The sequence below is a fragment of the Pseudopodoces humilis genome, chromosome 8 (assembly GCF_049639895.1).
Source record: "Pseudopodoces humilis isolate 2021_Gansu_Grassland_sample_001 chromosome 8, ASM4963989v1, whole genome shotgun sequence".
In the NCBI taxonomy this organism is placed as follows: domain Eukaryota; kingdom Metazoa; phylum Chordata; class Aves; order Passeriformes; family Paridae; genus Pseudopodoces; species Pseudopodoces humilis.
The window spans coordinates 5,372,932-5,393,433 of record NC_142207.1 but is presented as its reverse complement, the minus strand read 5'-3'; the positions used below and the strand labels follow the sequence as shown (position 1 = coordinate 5,393,433).

The window sequence follows — 20,502 nt, the reverse complement described above, 5'->3', positions numbered from 1 at the left end:
CACCTTCAGCCAGGAAGGTTCCATGGATATTCCTATCCACGTTCCCCTAACAACCCCTTTGACTTTTCCCTACTCCAGGCCTTGACCATCCAAGGTAACAAAACCAAAGTGCTCCGTAAACACCTCCGTTTTCAGATTTCTTTTGGAGTTATTCTTTTTTTCAGATGACTGCAGTCTTGACTTCCCTGGCAAATAATGAATTTGCTTCCAAAACGGAATTTGCTAATTTAAGATATACTCTGAAAATTACCAATTTCCAGTAGTCAGTTCTCACTGCTATTTAAAAAGTTGAATAAATCAGTTCAGAAGGACCCAAAATTGCTAATAAGACTTATAGTCACTGCTTAATTCACACGCTGACTGAACAGGACAAAGTGAGGTATTTTTCATTAAATTGTCAAATTCTGAGTCTGTATAAGAAACTAAGCACTGGTCATGAATAGGTTTGGGAGTGAGTGTCAGCAAGTGCCCTGAGTAATCTCAAACCCCACCATTCTGGGGCTAGGAAGAGCAGGTTTTTAGAACAAGAGATGTGAGATGTGAGCTGATAAAGGAGGCTACAAGAACTGGTGATGTGTAAGTGATGCCAGGCTTCAAAAGTCACGCAATCCTTCTTGTTCCTAATGCGTGTTTCCCCACAGATTGTGGAGATCAAAGAAGGAAACAAATCTAAATGTAACTGCCTAGACCAAAGCTGGTAATAAGTGTATGACAGACATAAAAGCAACTCTGCTGTAAATGTTTTAAACTGTCTCCTGTGAATACAAAAGGTGGTTCTAACAGGGACAGGAAGTAATTCCCTGTATTAAAATTTAATATGTTGCCCTATGTGATCAATTACAAAGCTATAAATATGTATGTGCGTGACTGAATCAGTAATAAAAATGTGATTTTATAAGTCTCTGAGTCTCCATGATCAGGCCAATAAACTTGTTACATCAAATTACATTGCAGCTTCTGATACCTACAGGAGTGCCAGTTCTCGTGATGAACCATTGCAGGAAGGGCTTGTTTTCCTGTTCTACCTGCCTGTGATTGTGAAGGGATAAAGACAAATGGAGCACAGCCCTGTGCCACTTCCCTGTGTGCCTTTGGTACAAACCAAATCTGGACTAGTCACAACCATCAAATTTGCCAGAGTATATGCAAGGTAGTCTGCTATTGATTTTGGCTCAGAAACTGGTGAATAAATCTGGTTTCCCCATTCTTCATAGCTGGGTTTGAGGCTGGGAACCTTCCAGCTCCTGTTTGAGGCATAGCAGCTTCTCCTGTCCACGAGCCATGCATGGAGGAGAGCAGGATGGCTGCACTCAGCGAGAAACAAGGATTGTTATCAACCACCTTCAGGGAACAAGGAGCTTGATTATGTTACTTCACTGAACAGAGGTAGTATTTCCACATCATGCTCCAGAAAAGAAGGATCTCAGCTAATCTCTGTCCAGCCAGCAAAGTGCAACACCTCGTTAGTGCAGATAAAATGTATGTCCTGTAAGATAAGCTCTGGTTCAACTTTGCTCAAACTTCTGCAAAAATTCTGACAGCTGAATATGGATCAAAATTCCCAAAAACTTCTGATGTGCAGTTCATTGCAGCTCAATACTTGGAAGGAGATGTCTTCTCTGGAGTGCCAACAACATGCTTCTCTTGGCTGCTTTTCTCCATCTCCACAGTCAATACATGGGATAAACTGGCTGGAGGGGAGGGTGGGTCACTACACTCCCGGTTTGCTCCTCGTTCTGGTTTGGGATGCTGCTTCCCTGGTCTTGTAGCCAGGCTGGGATGCTCCCACCACTGTGTGGAAATACTAAAAGGTCAGATCAGGTCTGATGTTCTACGTTTAGAGATGTACTTGACTTCCTGTACATTAAGTCCAAAGTTAATGCACTATACATGGGTCATTTTTTTGTAAAATAGTCTTGCATTTCGCATGACTGATGAGGAAAATATTCCTTACCAGAAGTCAAACCCATGCAGACACCCACAAGTTTCAGTGGGAGGTAACAGGGAAGCACGGTGGCTGCAGGTTTAACTTCTGTCTGATAGCCACAGGCTAGGAACATGCAAATAACTGAGAGGTGTGATTGTGGCAAAAGTGAATTGTAGCACTGGCTTGTCCTGAGAGAATATCCTCTGTTGCAGAGAATGGCAAACCACCTTTGCCTTTAATGATTTATATTATGTGGTAAGTGAATGAACAAGATACCTGCTATTTTTATTGCTCTACCCATGTCCTCAACTGAGCATTTCTTATTTCTTTTATCCTGTGACTAATATCACAATTAAACTTTGGTATATGGTCTGAGAATTGATAACAAACCTTCTCAGCTGTTCTGCACGAAATGCTTCTTACAGAACTATTCCTTTCCCAATTTCCTTCATGTGTACATTGTTTACAGAGCAAAAAACCAGAGGGAATCAAATCACACAACCTACAAAAAGAGTAAAAAGCAAGGCCTTACTTGCTCCCAGTAGTGAAGAAATGTAGTGTTAAGGCTTTAAATTCATTTCCAATTTTCTGTGTTCTACCACGGTCTCTAAACAGCGCATTATCTCGCACACCAGATGTGCAGCTGTATCTAGGAACTACAGGGTGCGATAAGTATGGAATTTCAGCCCTATTTCTCCTTTTATGTTTTAAGTCAAATCCTTATTCTGATTTTAATTTAGTTTTTTTCTTGTTTTTTTTTTCTGTGTGCTTTGTGAGGTGGGAGAGAAGTGGGGAGTTCGCTGTTCAATTAGAAATGGAAAAAGGAAATCACGAAGGACACGGAGTATTTTAACAGCACAAAAGAAATCAACATCCACACCTCTAGTTTTATTTAAATTTGTGTAAAATTAGAGTATAGAAACAACTTAATAAACACTTAAGTGGAATTTGCCCACATGTCAGCAATCTCTTGGCTGCATCTGGAACTGAAAGAAAATGGAGATATCTTGAAAGTTATTTGAAGCACTGTTCAAATGCTGAACTGTTCAAGTGCTATTCTGAAAATACTACTTGGATATTAAGTAATTTGAACACATTACAATAAATGTTACTCTTATGTTACATGGAGGTTTATTTTTATTCTTAAAACAAAAATAATAACCATAATTATGATAATAATAATAACAACAATAATAATAATAATAATAATAATGATGTTCTGTCTCAGGTGGGAGGTGGTGACCGAAAGAAGAAGTCAAATGGTGTGGCAAATGCCTGTTTTTCATGTACAAGTAGCCATCCCGGAAAGAGAGGACATAAAACTCTGCACCAGGATTAATATAAAACCTGGATCCAGCATGCTAATTTTCTGGGATCCTAATAGTATTTGGGAGCTGGACAGTGGAATATCAGCTCAAGAGAAAAGAGAAGCCACAGAGGAAGAAAACAAGTTTTATTCCTCAAGGAACATTTTTGCCTTGCTGTTTCTCCAGGAAGGCTCCTGAGCCTGCCAGGAATCATGGGGCACTCCTTGGATTCCAAGGAAGGTTTCTGTGGGCTTTGACAACACCTGAACACCAGCATGGTGCTGTTGTTTCCTGGCTGGGAGAATAGTTTCTGTGGAAGCTGACAAGGTTCCTCACAGGATCAAATGGCTGCTCACCTCTAAAGGAGCCGAGCCTGATGTGCAGTGCTTGCAGTCATCCACAAACAAATGAGCTAATTAAATTTTTTTTTTTTTTTTTGTGCTCTGGTATACTACATAGTCCAATTAATTTGCTAAGCAAATCATCTTGAAATAAATCAACCATATTGTTACATAATTCTTTTTAACAAACACAGACATCATTATATGAACTGGGTTCTAAGGGTGCCAGATGCTCCTAAACAGGGAGTCTAATTTATTTCATTGACTTTAAGAAGCAACCCATTCATGTGTATGTAGCTTTTGTCATCCAAAATGCTAATTCTTGTCTGAGTTTAAATTAGATTTCTGTCTTTCTCATCCATAAATGAGAGCACAGAAAAGCTAAATATGGACCCTCTTTAATTCCCTGTCATACAATCACATAAAAATCTTGTCCCAAAACACTGAATAAATGACCTTTTAAACAAAGCTAGTAGGATTAGAGGCCAAAACCACTTCTCAAAGATATTGTACCCAAGATGAGGAAAAAACATTTGATCTCTGAAAACAAAGGTTTTGCTGAAGAAAGAACACTTGCTGGAAGGTCAGCATCACATAATGGGAAAAATGGGATGGACTGGGCTCCCAGGCAGCCCATGGTGCTGCCCAGTAATTACATTCAACCTTAGAACAGAGCAGAGCAGCCTGGCAGAGGGCTCAGAGGCTCTGGCAGACTGGGAAACTTTGTTCCCTCTGTAAAAAAAAGAAAAGAAAAGATTATGTGCTTTCGATTTGATTAAGGTTTCAAGGATACTATTAAGGGAGATGGGCAGCAGAGATGTTCCCTTCCAACACTGCCAGTGACGCAGGCTCCTCCAGAGGAGAGCAGAATGCACACATCTAACCCTGCAATCAAGCAAGCCTCTTTTTATCTTTTTGCCCTTGGTTAATGCTTCTTTTTCTCCCAAAGAGAAGATTATAGGGAACAAAAAAAATGTGTTGGTTGTTTTTATTGATGCATTCATTGGAGGGTTGAGTGACTCACGCAGAAGTCAAAGTAAGCAAAGCAGCTTTGGTTGGCAGCCCTCTCCTAACCCACCTCCGATGGTTTCCTGAAGAAATCGCTCTGGACCATTAATAACCTGCACCCTCAGAGATGCACAACATCTGAGGAGAAAGAAATGGGCATTACTGAATATTTTCTGTACACCTGTGCCTACCATTCTGACTTGTTCCTGTTTATTTTGGACCACAACAAAACAGCCTTGCTTTGTATTTTCACTTGGCCAGTGATGATTGAAAGTGATTTCTCTGGATAAAAGCTGAAGAAAAACCCCCCGTGGTTTCCATTTGGACATTAGAAGGTTGATGTGTTTTGCTGTCACATTCTATTTTTAAATGCATGACACTGCACAGGTGTTCAGACTCTAAATCCTTAGTGAAATCTGTCATCTCTCTGCAGCTTGTCACTACATCAGCTCTCAGACTGAGGGGAGAATGAAGTTCCTGCATGGCAGAAAACTGCAAGTGCTCGACTGTGGTTAATGATGATTTCTTTCCGTAGCTGAAAAATATCCCTACATTTGATAAATTTTTCAGGTTATAAATTCTTTGAGGTTCTCATTTGCCTATCTAGAATTTCTCAAATTATTTTTCTACAAGCACTCAATGTAAAGAACACAAACTAATATTAAAAATGTGAATCATTTCTGCAGGAGCAGAAGTTGTTAGTCTGAGTCAAAGATCAGGCTGGAGTTTTACCTCTGTGCTTGCTCTCCATAAAACTCTGAATTCAGAAAGATGAGACTTACAAAGAATTACACATCTTCCTGTGCCTGCCTTAAGAATATATTATTTCTCTATCTGTAGGCATTGCTAAAATGTAACAAGCGAATAATTTAATAATCCATATTTTAAGAAAACCATTCTTGAGTTTTCAATTAGGAAAAAAATGGGGCTAACCCACACTAATGCTCCAAATGTTTGTTGATTCTCATACACTGCTAACGTAGAACACTATCCCACATTCAAACTGTAGAAAGGTGGGGAATGAAGCAGCTCTTACAGCACTGCTCCAGAGTCACCAGGCAAGTACCCATTTCTGCTCCACCCTGGCATCCTTGTCCACAAGGAACATTTCCTTCTGTCTCTGTGGGGCAATTCTCTGTTGATACTGGAAGACCAAACTTAAGACCTGATCTTTAAACAAAGCTTAGATCTCCCTAAAGAGACCTGAACCATCCATGTCCTTCTAGCTAAATTAGAGACAAAATTGTGAATGAAAACTATTCCTTTGCAGATGATTATTTAAATTTTGGCTTGATAATAATTTAGCATCCATCATTAAACAAAACTACCAGTGTCTGTCTCAGTGATATCATATAGAACTCCAAGGAATCCATCTGGCTCTTGAAGAACTAATTCAAGCCCTCTGAAGTTTTCTTCTATTCCCAATGCAATCCTTACTATTGGTCAGAGAGAACAGGGAATTGGGGTCCCCTGAGCACTCTGAACCCAAACACGGCCTGGAGGGTGGGTTGTCATTTAAGTGTGCTGAAAGAGCCAGCTGATGTTATTGTGAGGCTGTTCACTTCACTATCAGGTTTGAAAGGTTTTGAAGACTGGGAGAGGGCCCTGACAACAAGGAAAGACCCCAAGTTCAGCAACTCTTTTTGAAAAGGCTAAAAACAATCTGGGAGATTACCAGCTGCTCAGAGTCACTTCAGCCCCCTGGGAAATCATGAGCACATCTTCTCTAAAGTCTGACGTGGTAAGGAAGGAGAAAATGATGACTGGGAATAGCCAGCATAGATTTATCAGGGATTTACTAAATTTATCATGATTGACTAAACCGGTTGCCAAATATTTATCAAAAAGCTAGATCTGTGGGTGAGGAGAGAGCAGAGGAATGTCACCTATTTTGTCCAGGTTTTTGACACAGCCTCCCAAGCTTCTGCCTCCAACTTGGGATGTTTGCTGCCTTGATGAGGGGACAAATGAGTGAAAAGCAGCTGGATTGAGGCTTAGAAGGCAGTGGTTAATGAGTCACACTCTAAGCAGACATCAGAAACAAGGGGGGGGTCTTGTTCTCCTGTAAGACTGCAGACTGAATTCACAGATGGACTTTGAATCACTCCATCCATAATCACTATCACTACTGAAGAGATTTGACGTAGTTACTGGAAATCACAGTTTAACAGAATAACTCCCCCTGGAAACTAATCTTCCCAAAGATGATTTAAACAATCTTGTTTGCTTCAGATTTCATTAAAAGTTATTTTCAAAATAAAATGTTGACAGTTGTTGATGTTGGACCAAAGGTGATTATATGAATTCTAGACTTTGATTGGCAGAATTTAATTGAATTTAACCCTTTTTTCCCCTTGTTTCTAATGTACACATTCCTTGAAACAAGCCATATTTGTATTGTGTGGTAAACTTAAAGGAAAGAATTCACCTCCTAACTTCCCAGGATGTTGTCTTACATACACATACTGAATATGTCACAGGATGAGATGTTCTTCCTTGCTTGGAAATACATCCAGGACTGCTTCCTATCTGAGTTGTCAGGAAGACAGTACATTTCTTGAATAGATGGCTCAAAAGCATTTTGAATAAAACAGAATTTTTTTTTTTTTTTGCCTGGTGGGTTTCAAAATATCACAGAGCAGACAGACAGCACTGTGTGAAAGAAGAATTTAATCTCAAACGTTAATTTATGAGATTTATCTTTATATTTAAGGAGATTAACAAAAGTGATTTTAACCCTGTAATCTCCTGGTCTAATCTTTTGCCCTTCACTTGGATGTAGCACCCACTGCTTTCAGGACTCTGACACACCACAGAGAGGGCTCAACCAGTTTGCTCCAGACTTGAGACCACATAATGAAATTAGCAACCAGATCAGAGACAATTATGGGCTTTTATGAGTTACATCAATCACTTGGATTTATTCATATTATCTTACAGAAGATTAATAGATACATAGAACATTAATATACTTTTACAGCAGTGTAATTTATAAAGGGAAAAGAAAACTTTTAGGAAAAGATGTGATGCAATCTACTATTAATATTTTGGTGAGGGGAGATGAGACTGTTAAACTATTCACCTTGCAAACACAACTTAAAATTGACAAAGTACAGCCTAGGAAGGTTATTCTGTATCTTACCCTCCAGGGTCAGTAATTCTACACTTGGAGCCTTCTCTGAACTGATTTCTCCATATTTCAGATAGGAACACACTTTGATGTTCCTAAGCAAATTGATGCATTTCCCCCACACATTTATTGTTCTTATTCTTAACTGCTGAAAGAAAAACTAGCACCTTCTCTAGCTCTTAATGGAAAGCTTATCTATTAAAGATGATGACTTGTATGAGAAAAGGTGGTGGTTCCAGGCAAAAGGACTATTTTACAGACTACTCTAAATGTATTTCTTTCAGTAATAGGAAATTTGAAGCAGTATCAGGTTTATATCAACAGAACATGTGATTCTTTAATAGCATCTTTCAACAGAAGCTTTTCTTACACACTGGCAGCTACAAAGGTTGTCACTGCTTGCAAAGAAATGTGTCCCTTGGGAATTCATGGGATATTTCTTTAATAGGAAATTAAGGACCGAGCAAAACATTTAGGTGTACAGTCTGTTTATCTGTATTTCCTGCTGGTATTTTTCTTTTCAGACACTATCAATTTTACTCAGAGCACTGACACCCCTGAAGAGCTTCTAATGGAAATACTTCACTGGAGAGACTGGTAATGTTTCTGCTAGATACAAGAATGTTCTCCCTAAGCTATGAGCTGACCAAAACCTCCCAGCTGTGTTCATCCTCCTTTTTGTGGCTGTGCCTGTGAGTTCATGCATGGTGCTAATACAGTCACGTAGTTCACATCTTCAGAATATCCACAGAGCACACACAGTGTCCCATCCTCAGGGGCTGGCTGCAGATGTCCAGGAAAAACCCAACCTGTCCACATCACATGCCCAAAAAAAAAAAAAAATTGGCAGTGAAAGCATCACAATTTGAAGTAGAAAAAACATTCCAAGATAATTATTCAGACTATAATGCCTTCCTCCTGAATCTAGCCCATTTTCTTAATCTGCAATATTGCCATATTTGCCAAGACTCCTCTGTGTTAGGGTTATAAGATATTAAGATGTCTAAGCAACTTGGGTCAGCACATATCATTCCAGTAGGATGTTCTGTGAAAACCAACAGGAAAGAGGAAAAAAAAAAAATTAAAAAAAAATTACTCCGAACACTCAGAAGCAGAAGAAAACATCAATAAAGAAGCAAAACTTGCTGTGACTCAGTGCTAATGTTGCAGATCTTTGAGGAAAAGGTGCCCAGGAATATGCAAATAATGCAGCCTGAACAAAGTGTCTCAAGAGTGATAGAAAAGAAGATAGGTAAGCATAAAGGGAAGGAATTAAGAAAACTCTGTGCACAGTATTAGGAAAAACTAAACAATATGATAGCATCAGCTGTGAGATTTCCTAGGGATTATCACAGGACCTTCTAAAAAGCACTAAGGAAGAATACTAGGAAGTGTTTAGCATCAGCAATCCTACATCACAGGATGTTTTTGAGCAGTTTTCCAGGTATCCATCTGATAAGGAGAACAACAAGAGCAGGGAGAGTTTGCTGACAGCAAATGCAGTTCCTCCCCAGTTTGATAATTGGTGCCTAAATCTACAATCTCTAAAATCACACACTATGACACATGACCCAAGTGGTCCTTACATTTTAAGACTACAAATTCCCTTTAGTTTAAGGGCACACCTCACCAAGCACCCGAGCTGCAAATCCATGGATGGGCTCTCCCAGGATAGAAACCCAGGCACATTCCTTCCTTGATTTCTGTTGAAGGATCCAATCCAGGATGTGGTTTTCACACACCTGTGACCAAGGTTGCAAAAAGAGGGAAAAAATGCTTGCAGTGATGCTTCTACCACATTTTATTTTCTAGTGTCGCTTTGCAGAAACAAGAACATCCTCACGTAGGTGCAGGAAAAGTCACTTTCATGCTCTCACTGGATTTGTACATACTCCACCTCCCACCAAAAGAAATGAACACATTTGTACCTATTGTGTCTCTTCAAGGTAGATCCAAGCAAGTTTCAGTCCTGTTGAGGGCAGGGACTGAGCACCCTGCTGTAGGATACTGTCTCCCCTGATAAATTTGATACTCTCTTGAGAGATCCAAGCTCATTTTCCCTTCTGCCATCCTAACCAGGGGATAAGCATTGACTTACTTGTACGGAGAGAATGGAGATATCACCTCTTTATTCATCAGTCACTAAAAACTGTTCTACCTTAAGCCACCCAGCAACCTTTAAAAAGTCTCCTAGTCCAAGAGGAAGCAGGCATCCCTGCAATCCCTGTTCTGGACCTTTCCTTCTGTGTGGGGAGCTGGCTGAATCTCATTCTCAGGTACCATATACAATCTGCAGGTGTTTAATTCAAAGTCATGATATTGATAACCTCTGTATTATCTTTTAATGACTGAATTTTCCAGAAGTGAGTGAAGAAAACTCCTGACCATATTTAGTCAAGATTTTATTCTCAAATTGAAGAAACAAGGAAAACAACCCAAACAAACCAACTGAATTTACATAGGTTTTCTTGCCTTACTAAAATTGATCACTAGTCCTTTTCCAGGTGAGTATTTTGAGCAGGAGTCAGAACCAAACAAATTATACAACAGCCCATGTTTCCATTACAGCCAAGGGAAGATTACAAGCTCTTCTGTAGCCTCTACATGTCTGTCCAAAATACCAAAATGTGGCCACCCCAGGAAATCCTGGTGAACTTCTGATTGCAATGCAGGCATGTTTTGGCTTTCAAACTTGTTTCTGTTTCAAATACTATTTTAGTCCATTTCCTACGAAAATCTAGCTTCCTGTGATGCTGTTGCCCAGCATCACTCAAAGAGCTGGTCAACCATTCTGTGCACTTCAGCTGGATCAGAACTGGTGATCCCAAGGATAATTAAATTTCTGTTAGATAATTGTAGTGGATAAGACAGGAATAGGGACATAGGGCACATGTTCAACAGGCTTTATTAATAACTGATCACAGACAGAGTTTATCTTAATACTCCCAAAAGCATGCAAGGATTTCACTGGTGTAGGACAAGTCAGTCAATGACTACTAAGCTGTATTATCAGGACTACAGTTTCAACATCTAAATAGAATGAAGTTCCATCTCCCTCATAGTTACCAGCATTAGTGAAAAAAATTAAAAATAAATCTTGTAGTTACTCTGGATGGACAAGACAATCCAATCCATCAAAACAAAAGAAAGATACAATAGTCAATATATTTATATTTGTCCTCATATTAATCTTATTATTCCACCAAAAATATAACTGTGCTGTTCATTGAAAGAATATTGCAAACTCACCAGAAGGCAAATTTCTGCAGAATGGAACCCTTAGTCAGCATAAATACAAAGTTTGCTATTTTAAATTCATTCTTTCCTCCATTGTTCAACACCAGGTATTAAAAATAGCAACACTGAACCCTCAGTCTAAGCAAGTAGAGTAAGAGATCCCATCCAATACCCACAAAAAGGCTTTGTTGAATAAAATATGGAGTTTAAATTCCCTGGTTACTGCAGTGTAAGGCTGCCCATTGCTGATAACACAGAGGTCACACGTGTCTGAATAAAAGGATTATGGGGTGAACCCCATAAAATGGATCTGAGTATGAGGTATGTCATGTTTGTTCATCCTTACATTTAAAGGCATTTTATTTAATTTAAATTAAATAGGTCCTAACTCAATAATGAATTTATTCCCCTGTCAGACACTCAACACATTGGTATTATTTTAAGCTAGCTTAACTTGGTGCCAGAAAATGGATACTGAATTCTAGTCAGAAGAAACATAAGAAAAGACTTGAAGAGTGAGATGGAGGAGAATGACTTTCGTACTCTTTAAGAACCTTAAGGAAAGGTATTAACTGTGATTTCACCAAAACGGATGTAAAAAAATTAAAAAAAAAATAAAAATCTGGGATTACAGGTTCTAGAGGGAAGGAGAGAAAGCATAAAGAAACTAAAAACCTTCTGTGCCCCAGGATGGTAATGTGGTAGAAAAGAAGTTTGTTGCAACTCTTGGTCTGGATCTAAGTTTTACACAATACAGCTCACTGCCACAATGAGACCTTCACTGGCAGAGGGTGTCCCCACACAGAGAGGAAGTATATGCTTTTTTGAAACAAATGCTTTTTAGGGCAGAATCTACAACATCTACAGTGCTATAAAACTTGCTCCTTAAAAACCAATCCTCACATCATATTCCAGTCATGTGCTTTAAAAGTGGATATCCACTCAGACTTGGAATCGTGACAAATGAGTTAAAAAATGGACGGTTTGAAATGGAAACATTCTGGAAATACATTATACAACCTAGGACCCAAAGCTGATAAACCTTTGGATTGGTTTGCTACCAGAGAGCTTGGACAGAAGCTGTCAGCGAAGGGTTGAATGCATGACAACTAATGGATTTTGGAAAGGTAGCTCTAACAATTTTTTTCCTGGAAAGAAATTAAATAAAATGTTACTAAAAATATTTTTAAAATATTTAAATTAAAAAAAAAAAAGGTAAACCGGAGTGAAGCTGAGTAGTGGAATAGAAGGCAGTCTTTCCACCTGCTCTTGGGCTGCTGTACTTTGGACTGAGAGGCATCTCCAGAAGGAAGAGGAAAGCAAGGAAGCTGCTGGTTCTCCCAGAGGAACTGAGCATCCTCTGCTTGGAAAAAAACTTCGGGAAGATGGAGCACGGTCTGAGAGAGAAACAAAGGGAGCAAGCAGGCAGCTCACAGCAGAATGCAGCTTAGAAAAGCTCCCTGGAGGGCCAGAAACTTCTTCACAGCAGTGAGCAGATCCAAGCCAGGGGAAGGCGAAGAAGACTGATGGATTTGTCATTCAGCACAGAAAACAGTGCAGTTTGATTCAGAATTAACTCAAAACGGGATGTTTCCAGCCCTGGAAGAGTAATTCGATGTCTGGAAATCGACACAGCAGCTCAGCAGAGGGTGGCAGCAGAGGCTGGCACACAACAGCAGCTGTACCACAGGATTTGTCCCAGCCCAAGGAGTTTAGCATCCATCTTCTCCTTGCCTCGAATGGTGACAGAACTGAAAGTAATCAATGAGCAAAACGAAATCGGTTTCAAAAAAGACTGAGGTGTTTCAATCACCTAGTTTAAAGCGGCCCAGGCTAACACACCGGATAAGTCAGTGGTGCCACAGTAACATTATCTACTGCGAATCTTTCCACAAAGCTGATTAGCATTGCGTTAGTTTAATGAGCGGAAAACAACGCAGGCTTTAGCCCTCACCCCGGGCACTCTGTTTGCTCCAGAAACTGAAGGACCGGGCTTCACTCCTGCCTGGATCCAAACATCACTCCGAAAATGCCCCTGTTGCCAGCCAGGAAAGATCAGCTTCAGCAGCTCTTTGCCTTTGTGTGGAGATGGGCCAGGCAAGGACAGAGTCAGTTCCGCAGAACATTCTTCTGATCTACCGAGGTGAAGATAAGAAATTTGCCTCTAGGCTCTGTTTTATTTCTTTAGTTTCCCAAAATAATGATGACACACGTGAAACACATCTTGACTACAAAGTGCCATGAACTCCAATTACAGTGCACTACAAAATTACTGTTATATGTCTATTTCTGTACTACAATTTCAGAAGTTTTCTTCTAGGAACCACCCAAGTGCGTGGAGTAAGGAGAAAATTCAACTTGGGAGCACCTTGCCTGGCTTTAGACACCCAGTGGCAGAGACATGTGCTCACCAATAAACAGCTTTGTTGGATTTAAGAACAAACCACTGCCAATGAGACTCTTCAATTCCCACTGGGAAGAGGAATTTCAACTTTCCACACACGTTAGGAACAACAGAATCAACGAGCAGGTGCTTGCAAGGAAAAGAAAGGCAGCATTAAAGGACAAAAAACTTCAAGTTCTGATATTTCACCCTCCTGGGTTTCAATCACAAGTAGAACTCTGTTATTGTGGGAATATTCCTAGTTAAAGTCAGTCTGTCTGTCCTTCTCTGCCTGCAGAAACTTCTCAGGCTCACTCCATTTGCCCACGGGCTGTTTTACATCCATCATCTTTCTCTCTCCCAGGGCTTTTTTCCACCAGGTCAGCCTCAAGCACAGCCAGCTCCTTCTCCATTAAAACCCCTTAAATCTACTTAATAGCAGAACAAATATAGGAGCACTTCTGTGCACAGTGTTTTATTTTCCTAGATAATGGGTAAAGTAAGATGAAATTAAGGTTGCATTCAGACTGGTGATTGATGATATTAGAAATACCTAGTCATCACCTAAAACAAGTAGTATGATGTCAAGAAATTCACAGCTGATTGTAAACATAAACCAAACACACTGGATCTGGAGAAGCAGAATGAGGGCTTTTGGAGTAGCCTCAAATCTGTACTGCAATGATACAATAACCATAATTGGCCCCAATGCACATAAAACCTGAATTCAGAGACATTAGATTCTTCACTTTATTTTTTTATTTCTCCCTATTCTTTCATTTTCACTTCTCAGCTAATAATAGCTTCTATTACTACCAGTCATTTGGAACAAAGAGCAAACCTATCTCAAGAACTACAGCTCTTACAGCTCTTTAAATCCACCTTAAATTAGTCAATCGTTCAAATTCTATATTTACAGTAAGCACTGCCATTCCAGGGAAAGCAGAGCATCACACCAGCACTGCAATCCCTGCTGCAAAGACAAAACTACTCAGTCTTAACTGCTGACCCAACTTCATAGCCCTTCATTTCCTCCACACTCCTGATTTGTTTCCTTGAACCTCTGTTAACTGCAACTGAGCTTAGACACAGAACAGCAGCCCACAAGGAGATTCCCTACAGTAATGGAATTAGCATTGATTTCCAAGTCCTGGCCTGCAGACTGGACTTCACAGTAGCGATGCTCTGCTGGAAACAAAAACTGCCTAGCAGGTCCACCCCTTATTTTCACGCTGAATGATCCTTTAAGTACCTAAACACACTACACAAACTACAGCTACAAACCCAGTGGGAAACTGAGTGAATGGGAACATAATGGAAGGATGAATGGTGTTGGGGGAATAAATATAAACATATTTAAGATTCGAAGTGAAAGGCCAAAGCTGCTTCAAAATAGGATGTTTTTGGAAGTCAGGTTCAGGATGAATTTGTAACACCCACGTGAATGGGAACTTCCACCTTCCTGATTTCCAATTCTGACAGATTTGATCTAGCAAAGATTTTGTGGCCGGTGTTTGTGCTTTGTTATGGGTACAGTGAAATCAGGACATGAAGACAGATTAGCAGAGCAAAGGGACTGTCCTGCTAAGTGCGCAGCACAAACTCGAAAAAACCCTTCCTTTTTTCGTTTTGGTACATTGCCAAGTAGGCGTGAAAGATCCAAAGCCACAGGATTCCCTGAGCAGTGGAACCACTCAGTTTCTATACAAGATGCAGTCCTCACCTATGGAATCTCAGCTTCTGTTTTAAAACCATTCAGCACAGAGCAGCACTGATCTTTCCTTACTGCAGCTCTTCACCAGAAGTGTCCAAGAATCACCGTGTCTTATTCAACACCTGGACCAAATAAAGGTCAACACCTCACTCACAGACTACAGGCAACTTGCTGGCACGTCAGTGCAAATTTTCCAAGCAGCTCTTGCTTCTCCTTGTACAGTTTTGTTTGTAAAGTATTGATTAAGGGTAAAAATTTTAACAGCGTAGGAGGAATTTGGTGTACCTAGGCCAGAGCTCTCTGTTGCTCTCAATGTCCAGGTCAGTGAGTGGTTTCTGCTGCTCCCGTTCAACTCCCATTCCTGAGTTCCCTTCTTGCAGAAACCAAAGCACAGGAGGAAAACCAGAAAGGTGGGTGTGATGAGAGCATCCTAGTTTAGCATTGGGGCTTCACCAATCTTTCCGTTTCACTTCCCTGTCTGTTACACTTACAGCACAGCTCTGACATCTCTCAAAGTGCTTTACAATGGCAGAAAAATTCCTTGTGTGTTACAGACGGAAAGATGGAGACTCTGATTTTATGTGTCCTGTGCTGGGGAAGCCTGGGGGATCTTGTGGCCTACTGGACATCAGTCAACCAAGTCTTGCTGTGCATATTTTAAACAGGATCTGTAATCTTCCTGTACCCCAGTCAATCTACAAATAAACTGACAAGGATCATGGAACCAGTTTCATGGAACTAGGTCAAAAGATGTGATGTAAGGACAGGTTGACTTGTGAACCTCTTGTGTAAACTAAACCTGACCCCATCCACCTTAAGACACAACTCCTTATTCAAGGTAATAAATTCTCAATCTGCTGAAACCAGCATTTGTTGATCTGTCTTCAGCTCCAAATTACCTGCAATTCTTGGGTTACCTACATTACTTCATTACACAAGGAGACGTAGGCTTAGAATGCCTACAGCATCAAAAAAAAATTACCAAGGGAAGCCAAATGAAAGGTTGGATCCAATACATTTTATGACAAAGTTCTCCCTCAAATTAAGGGGAAGATAGAATTTCATCTGTGCACTTCAAGATGACCAGAGGGAAGCATTTACCTTTCTGAAATGGTGCTGAGATTCTTGCATGGTGCCTATTTCTGATTCTCACTGCAAGGGCATGCTACCTGGACAACATTTGCAAGGCTATGGAGACAAAATTAAAGTAGCCAGAAGGAAGAGATCTCTGTGTTTCAACACCTCACAGGGTATGCATATTTTAAATGGAAAGGCAGCTTTAGCTCAGCTTTTAATATATTTCTTCTTATGAAGCGGTATCTTGTACTACAGCAAATATTCTTTCACTTCAAGTTACTAAGAACCTTCAATTCTGTTAAGAAAAACCAAACCTCTGTGAAAATTTTGTTTCGTTGTCAAAAACTGTTTCGGTTATAGTTAATTTCAGCCCTTGAAATTCCAAGACAAACAATCTGTCATTGAATTTCACTCATGTCAAATGCTATACTTCAAACTTGGTGGAGAAAAATCTTAAATTAACAACCTTTGTCTTTTTTTTCCTAATTATTTCTCATCATGTGTTGGGGGAAAAAAAAATCAACTGCTTTTAAGGGTTTGTAAAATGATTGATTCCTAATGCAGTAACAACTCTGCTCAATGCTAATGTTAGAAGAGAGTTTATTGATAGAATACTGAAGCAACTTTGACTATAAGCACTGGAAAATGCTGCTGTGATCCTTTCTTAATCTCAGACCTCAGAGATGTGAGAATAAACCAATAGTTACAGTGCCTGATTACCCTACAGAACCACAGGTCCTGCCTGGGAGAGTGTGTGTAACTACACCTTGCCTAGACAAAGGGATAGTGACAGCTTTTTTTTTTGTTCCAACAAGAATTCTTCAAAATAACAACTCATATTTGCAGGGAAGTAAAAGAAGCACCCCCTCCACAGAGGCATTTAAAGCTGACTTAACAAAACACTAGCAGGGATTCTATAAACTGCATTATCCTTACGCTTCACTCACTTCAATTCTCAACATGTAGAACTCCATTACTTCCGAAGAGATAACTAACAGAGCATTCAGCAATTATGTGACAATTGGAAAAGCTTACTGAAAATTAATAGTAAAGCAAGAGCACCTATTAATGATAACACAACACAGCAATTTTTCATCTTCTTATCAATAGCCCAGACATGCACTGACTATGCATTGCAAATTGTTGTTTTGCTCCATATTGTCAACAGAAGGCAAACCTGGCTTTAAAAATTAATGTATTTATACAGGAACAAGTTAGCACCTTAACCTGACTCAACAGCAGACTTCCTTATTGCTTAATTTATCCAAATATGCAAAATATTTTAGAAATTATGTATGTGCTATTGCTGCTTACCCCATCTATTAATCCAAATAATAATCTAGAAACATGTCACAAAAATACATCTATGCTGTATTAAAAGTACTAAACACGAACTTCTGACTGAACAATGTTAGATACAGCATAAAAAGAATCACCTAACACTGCCTTCGGAAATTCAGAAGACACTCTGCCATAATCTCCTCAAATTTGTGAAGTTTCACATGGATTTCATCCTAATTTATGCATCTTTAAGAAGCAGGTAAGTAGACAGCACACTTTGGTATTTCAAAGGCAAGACAGCATTTGAAGTTCAATCTTTTAAAATAAAAAGCACTTCTCCCTTCACTGAAATGCAGTGCCAAAATATTCCCATTCTAGCATCTCTGGTTTTATTAAAAATTAAGATTACCCCATCAGGAAGGCTTTGATGGTAGCATTTCTGTTTTACTAAGATGCTGTTGTATTGCATCACTGAAAGCCAGGATTTTTTCTTGCTGAAATGCTGAGCCTTCACTATAGTATTAATATCATCCACATTGATTTTTGGTTAAAAAAGGAAAGAAAAACTCAAGAATCAGTAATACCAATGCCTCCCTTTCTAAACCTGCTAATCAGATTTCAGGAAGCCACCAGTCCCTCCAAATTCTGGCCAGAGAACAAAGAATAGCACAGACTTGCATTCAATGCATTACCACCACCATCAAATATTTCTTAATTTATAATAAGCTGTAACTTTAACCAGATGTTCTGGTAAGGACATGCCAAAATGCATTTTACACAACTTTTTAGCAGTAGTTACACCTAAAACCCCTCAAAAATCTCACACATTGTCATTTTGCTTTATTTATTGTTTAAACTAAGTGATATAAGCTATAAAACTAATTGACTGCAAAACCTTGCTGGTTTGTCTCTAAAGAATGCAGAAGAAAAAAGATTCCTCCAGGGTGAGCTGAGTGCCACATCCACCTGAGAACAAGCCTGCAGTGGCTATTTATGATTTTTGTTTGATTCAAGGCAGCAACTTCGCTTCATTTAGTCAGTCTTCACTCACAGCAAGCAACTTCCCAACATCATCCATAAAACATTTCACAACAAACACCATCCCTGATGGTACAAGTTTCAATTGATCCCTTTGGTAGCTCTTAAAAAAAAAAAAAATAATAAAAGGAGGGTGGTAGTGAGAGAAGTTGTAGGTGTGAGGAAGTAGTTTTTGTTTAGTTCCCTTCTGCTCAGCAACTTTGTAATCCTTTTGCTGCTCTCCTTTCCCATCTCTCACCCCTGCGCGTTGTTTAGTTGGAAACTGGGCTGCAAGAATGTGAAGAATGTAAACAGCCTTTTATTGTCCAAAAGGATGGGGGTGTGAAAGAAATGTGCGCCTTATCGCAGGGCTGCAGCTCGCTACTTCATTGCTATGATAAAGTGCTGGAGCAAAAAACATTACACGACAAGCACAATCCAAAACCGGATTAGAATTTGACATAAGCTTCCTCAAAAACTAATCAATCACCTCACGCTGTAATACTAGACTTCAGTTCTTAAGGAGGGTGTTTAATCCCTTCAAGGTTTATTACACACTCCCTATTGACTACTTCGTGACAAACTTTCGCGTCCAAGGCAGCTGGGGAAGAGAGGCATAACTTTTGCAGCAGAGGTATTTATGAGAGTAACACCAAAACTCCCCCCAAAACAGCAAGCGCAGGTAAAATCTTTTCGAAAAAAAAATGAAGATGACCAAACTCTTTTACAAATACATTTTTTTTTTATCCTTATGACCTCTCCCGCCTCATGAACACGAGCATCAATCCGTTTGTTTCCTACCATCAGCACCCCACAAACGAGGCGCTGGGCTGTGGGAGAAGTTGAGCTCCTCGCCCATCTCCAGGCGCGCTCCTCGCTTTGCCTCCCTCCCTTCAGAACTCGGAATTTCGCAGTCTGCACCTCACCTTGCCGCCACGTCAGTCCCCGCATTCCCCCACCGCATGCAGAGGAATATTCAGCATAACACCCGCGTGTCCCACAGTTTCTGATAAAAATTAAGGAAACACCTGGGGCGCGCTGCAGCAAGACGAAACTAAAAGGGAGCTTCCCGAGCGCAGGTGACTCTACCTGCACACCCAGCTATGTCTTGTACGCGAAAAAAAAGGCGCTTGAGGCCAGCGGAAAACTTTCCGGGAGCGGGCAGTCTCGTCGATGCTCGGCACACACACACACGCATCCCTCCCATCCCTATTTTCCAGCTCCGCGGCGGCTCCCGGCGCATCCCGGACCCCGGGGCCGCGCTGTGCTCGGGCATGCGAGCGTCCCGCATCCCCGAACGGGGCGAACAGAAGTAATCCCGCTTAATTAAAATAAAATAAGAAAAAATAATTTAAAAAAAAAATAAGGAAAAATAAAGAGAAAACCGAGATCATGTTAGAGGCTGCGGGAGGCAAGTCTGGGGGGCTGCTCAGGGTCGGGCTCCAGAGGGGACCGCGCCCGCCGCCCTCACCGGAGGGAAGACACCGGTGCTCCCCAAGCCCCCCGTGAGAGTCCGGGGGGCCGCGGGGATTGAGACTTACGAGCTGGAGGACGCCCTGGACCACGACGAGGGGCAGGGGCTGCAGGGGCACCATCCTGGCTGCCGGTCTAGGCGGCGACTCCCCCGGCGCGGGTCTCGCTCATCGCCGCTCCGGGAGGAGGACGGGGGGCAGGACCGAGCGCAGGGACACGCCGCCCGCTGTCCCCGCTCACGGGGCGCTGCCAGGCAGCGGCCAGACCCCGGCACTGCCGCGGCGCTCGGCTCGGCGCCGCTCGGCTCCGCGGGCGGCCATGGCGGGCGGGAGGCGGGCTGAGGCGGGCGGGAGGCGGCGGCGCTGCCCGGCCCCCCCCGCGGGGCACGGCGGGGCCCCCTCACAGCCCGCGGCCGGGCCCCGCCGTTCCACCGCCCTCCGTGCCGGAGGGACCCGCCCGGGCCGCAGCTGAAGGGAGCGGTGCCGGGGGCGGCGCGTCCCCGCCGGGCGCTGAGCGGACCCCGCTGCCCCGGGCGGGGCGGCCCAGCCCTCACGGCAAGTTTAAAGAGGCGGCGGCCCCTCCTCCGCCCGCGGCCGCCCAGCCGAGC

The 20,502-nt window shown here is 41.4% G+C and overlaps 1 protein-coding gene across 1 annotated transcript in view; it reads right to left on the bottom strand.

Annotated features, from left to right (window-relative positions):
- Window positions 1-20,217, bottom strand: part of NXPH2 (neurexophilin 2) — a 35,167-nt gene extending 14,950 nt beyond the window's left edge. The window contains exon 1 of the mRNA XM_014249221.2: window positions 19,964-20,217. Within this exon, the coding sequence (XP_014104696.1) occupies window positions 19,964-20,017 (54 nt within the window). The 5' untranslated portion in view covers window positions 20,018-20,217. The remainder of the gene's footprint in view (window positions 1-19,963) is intronic.
- Window positions 20,218-20,502: the final 285 nt, after the last annotated feature.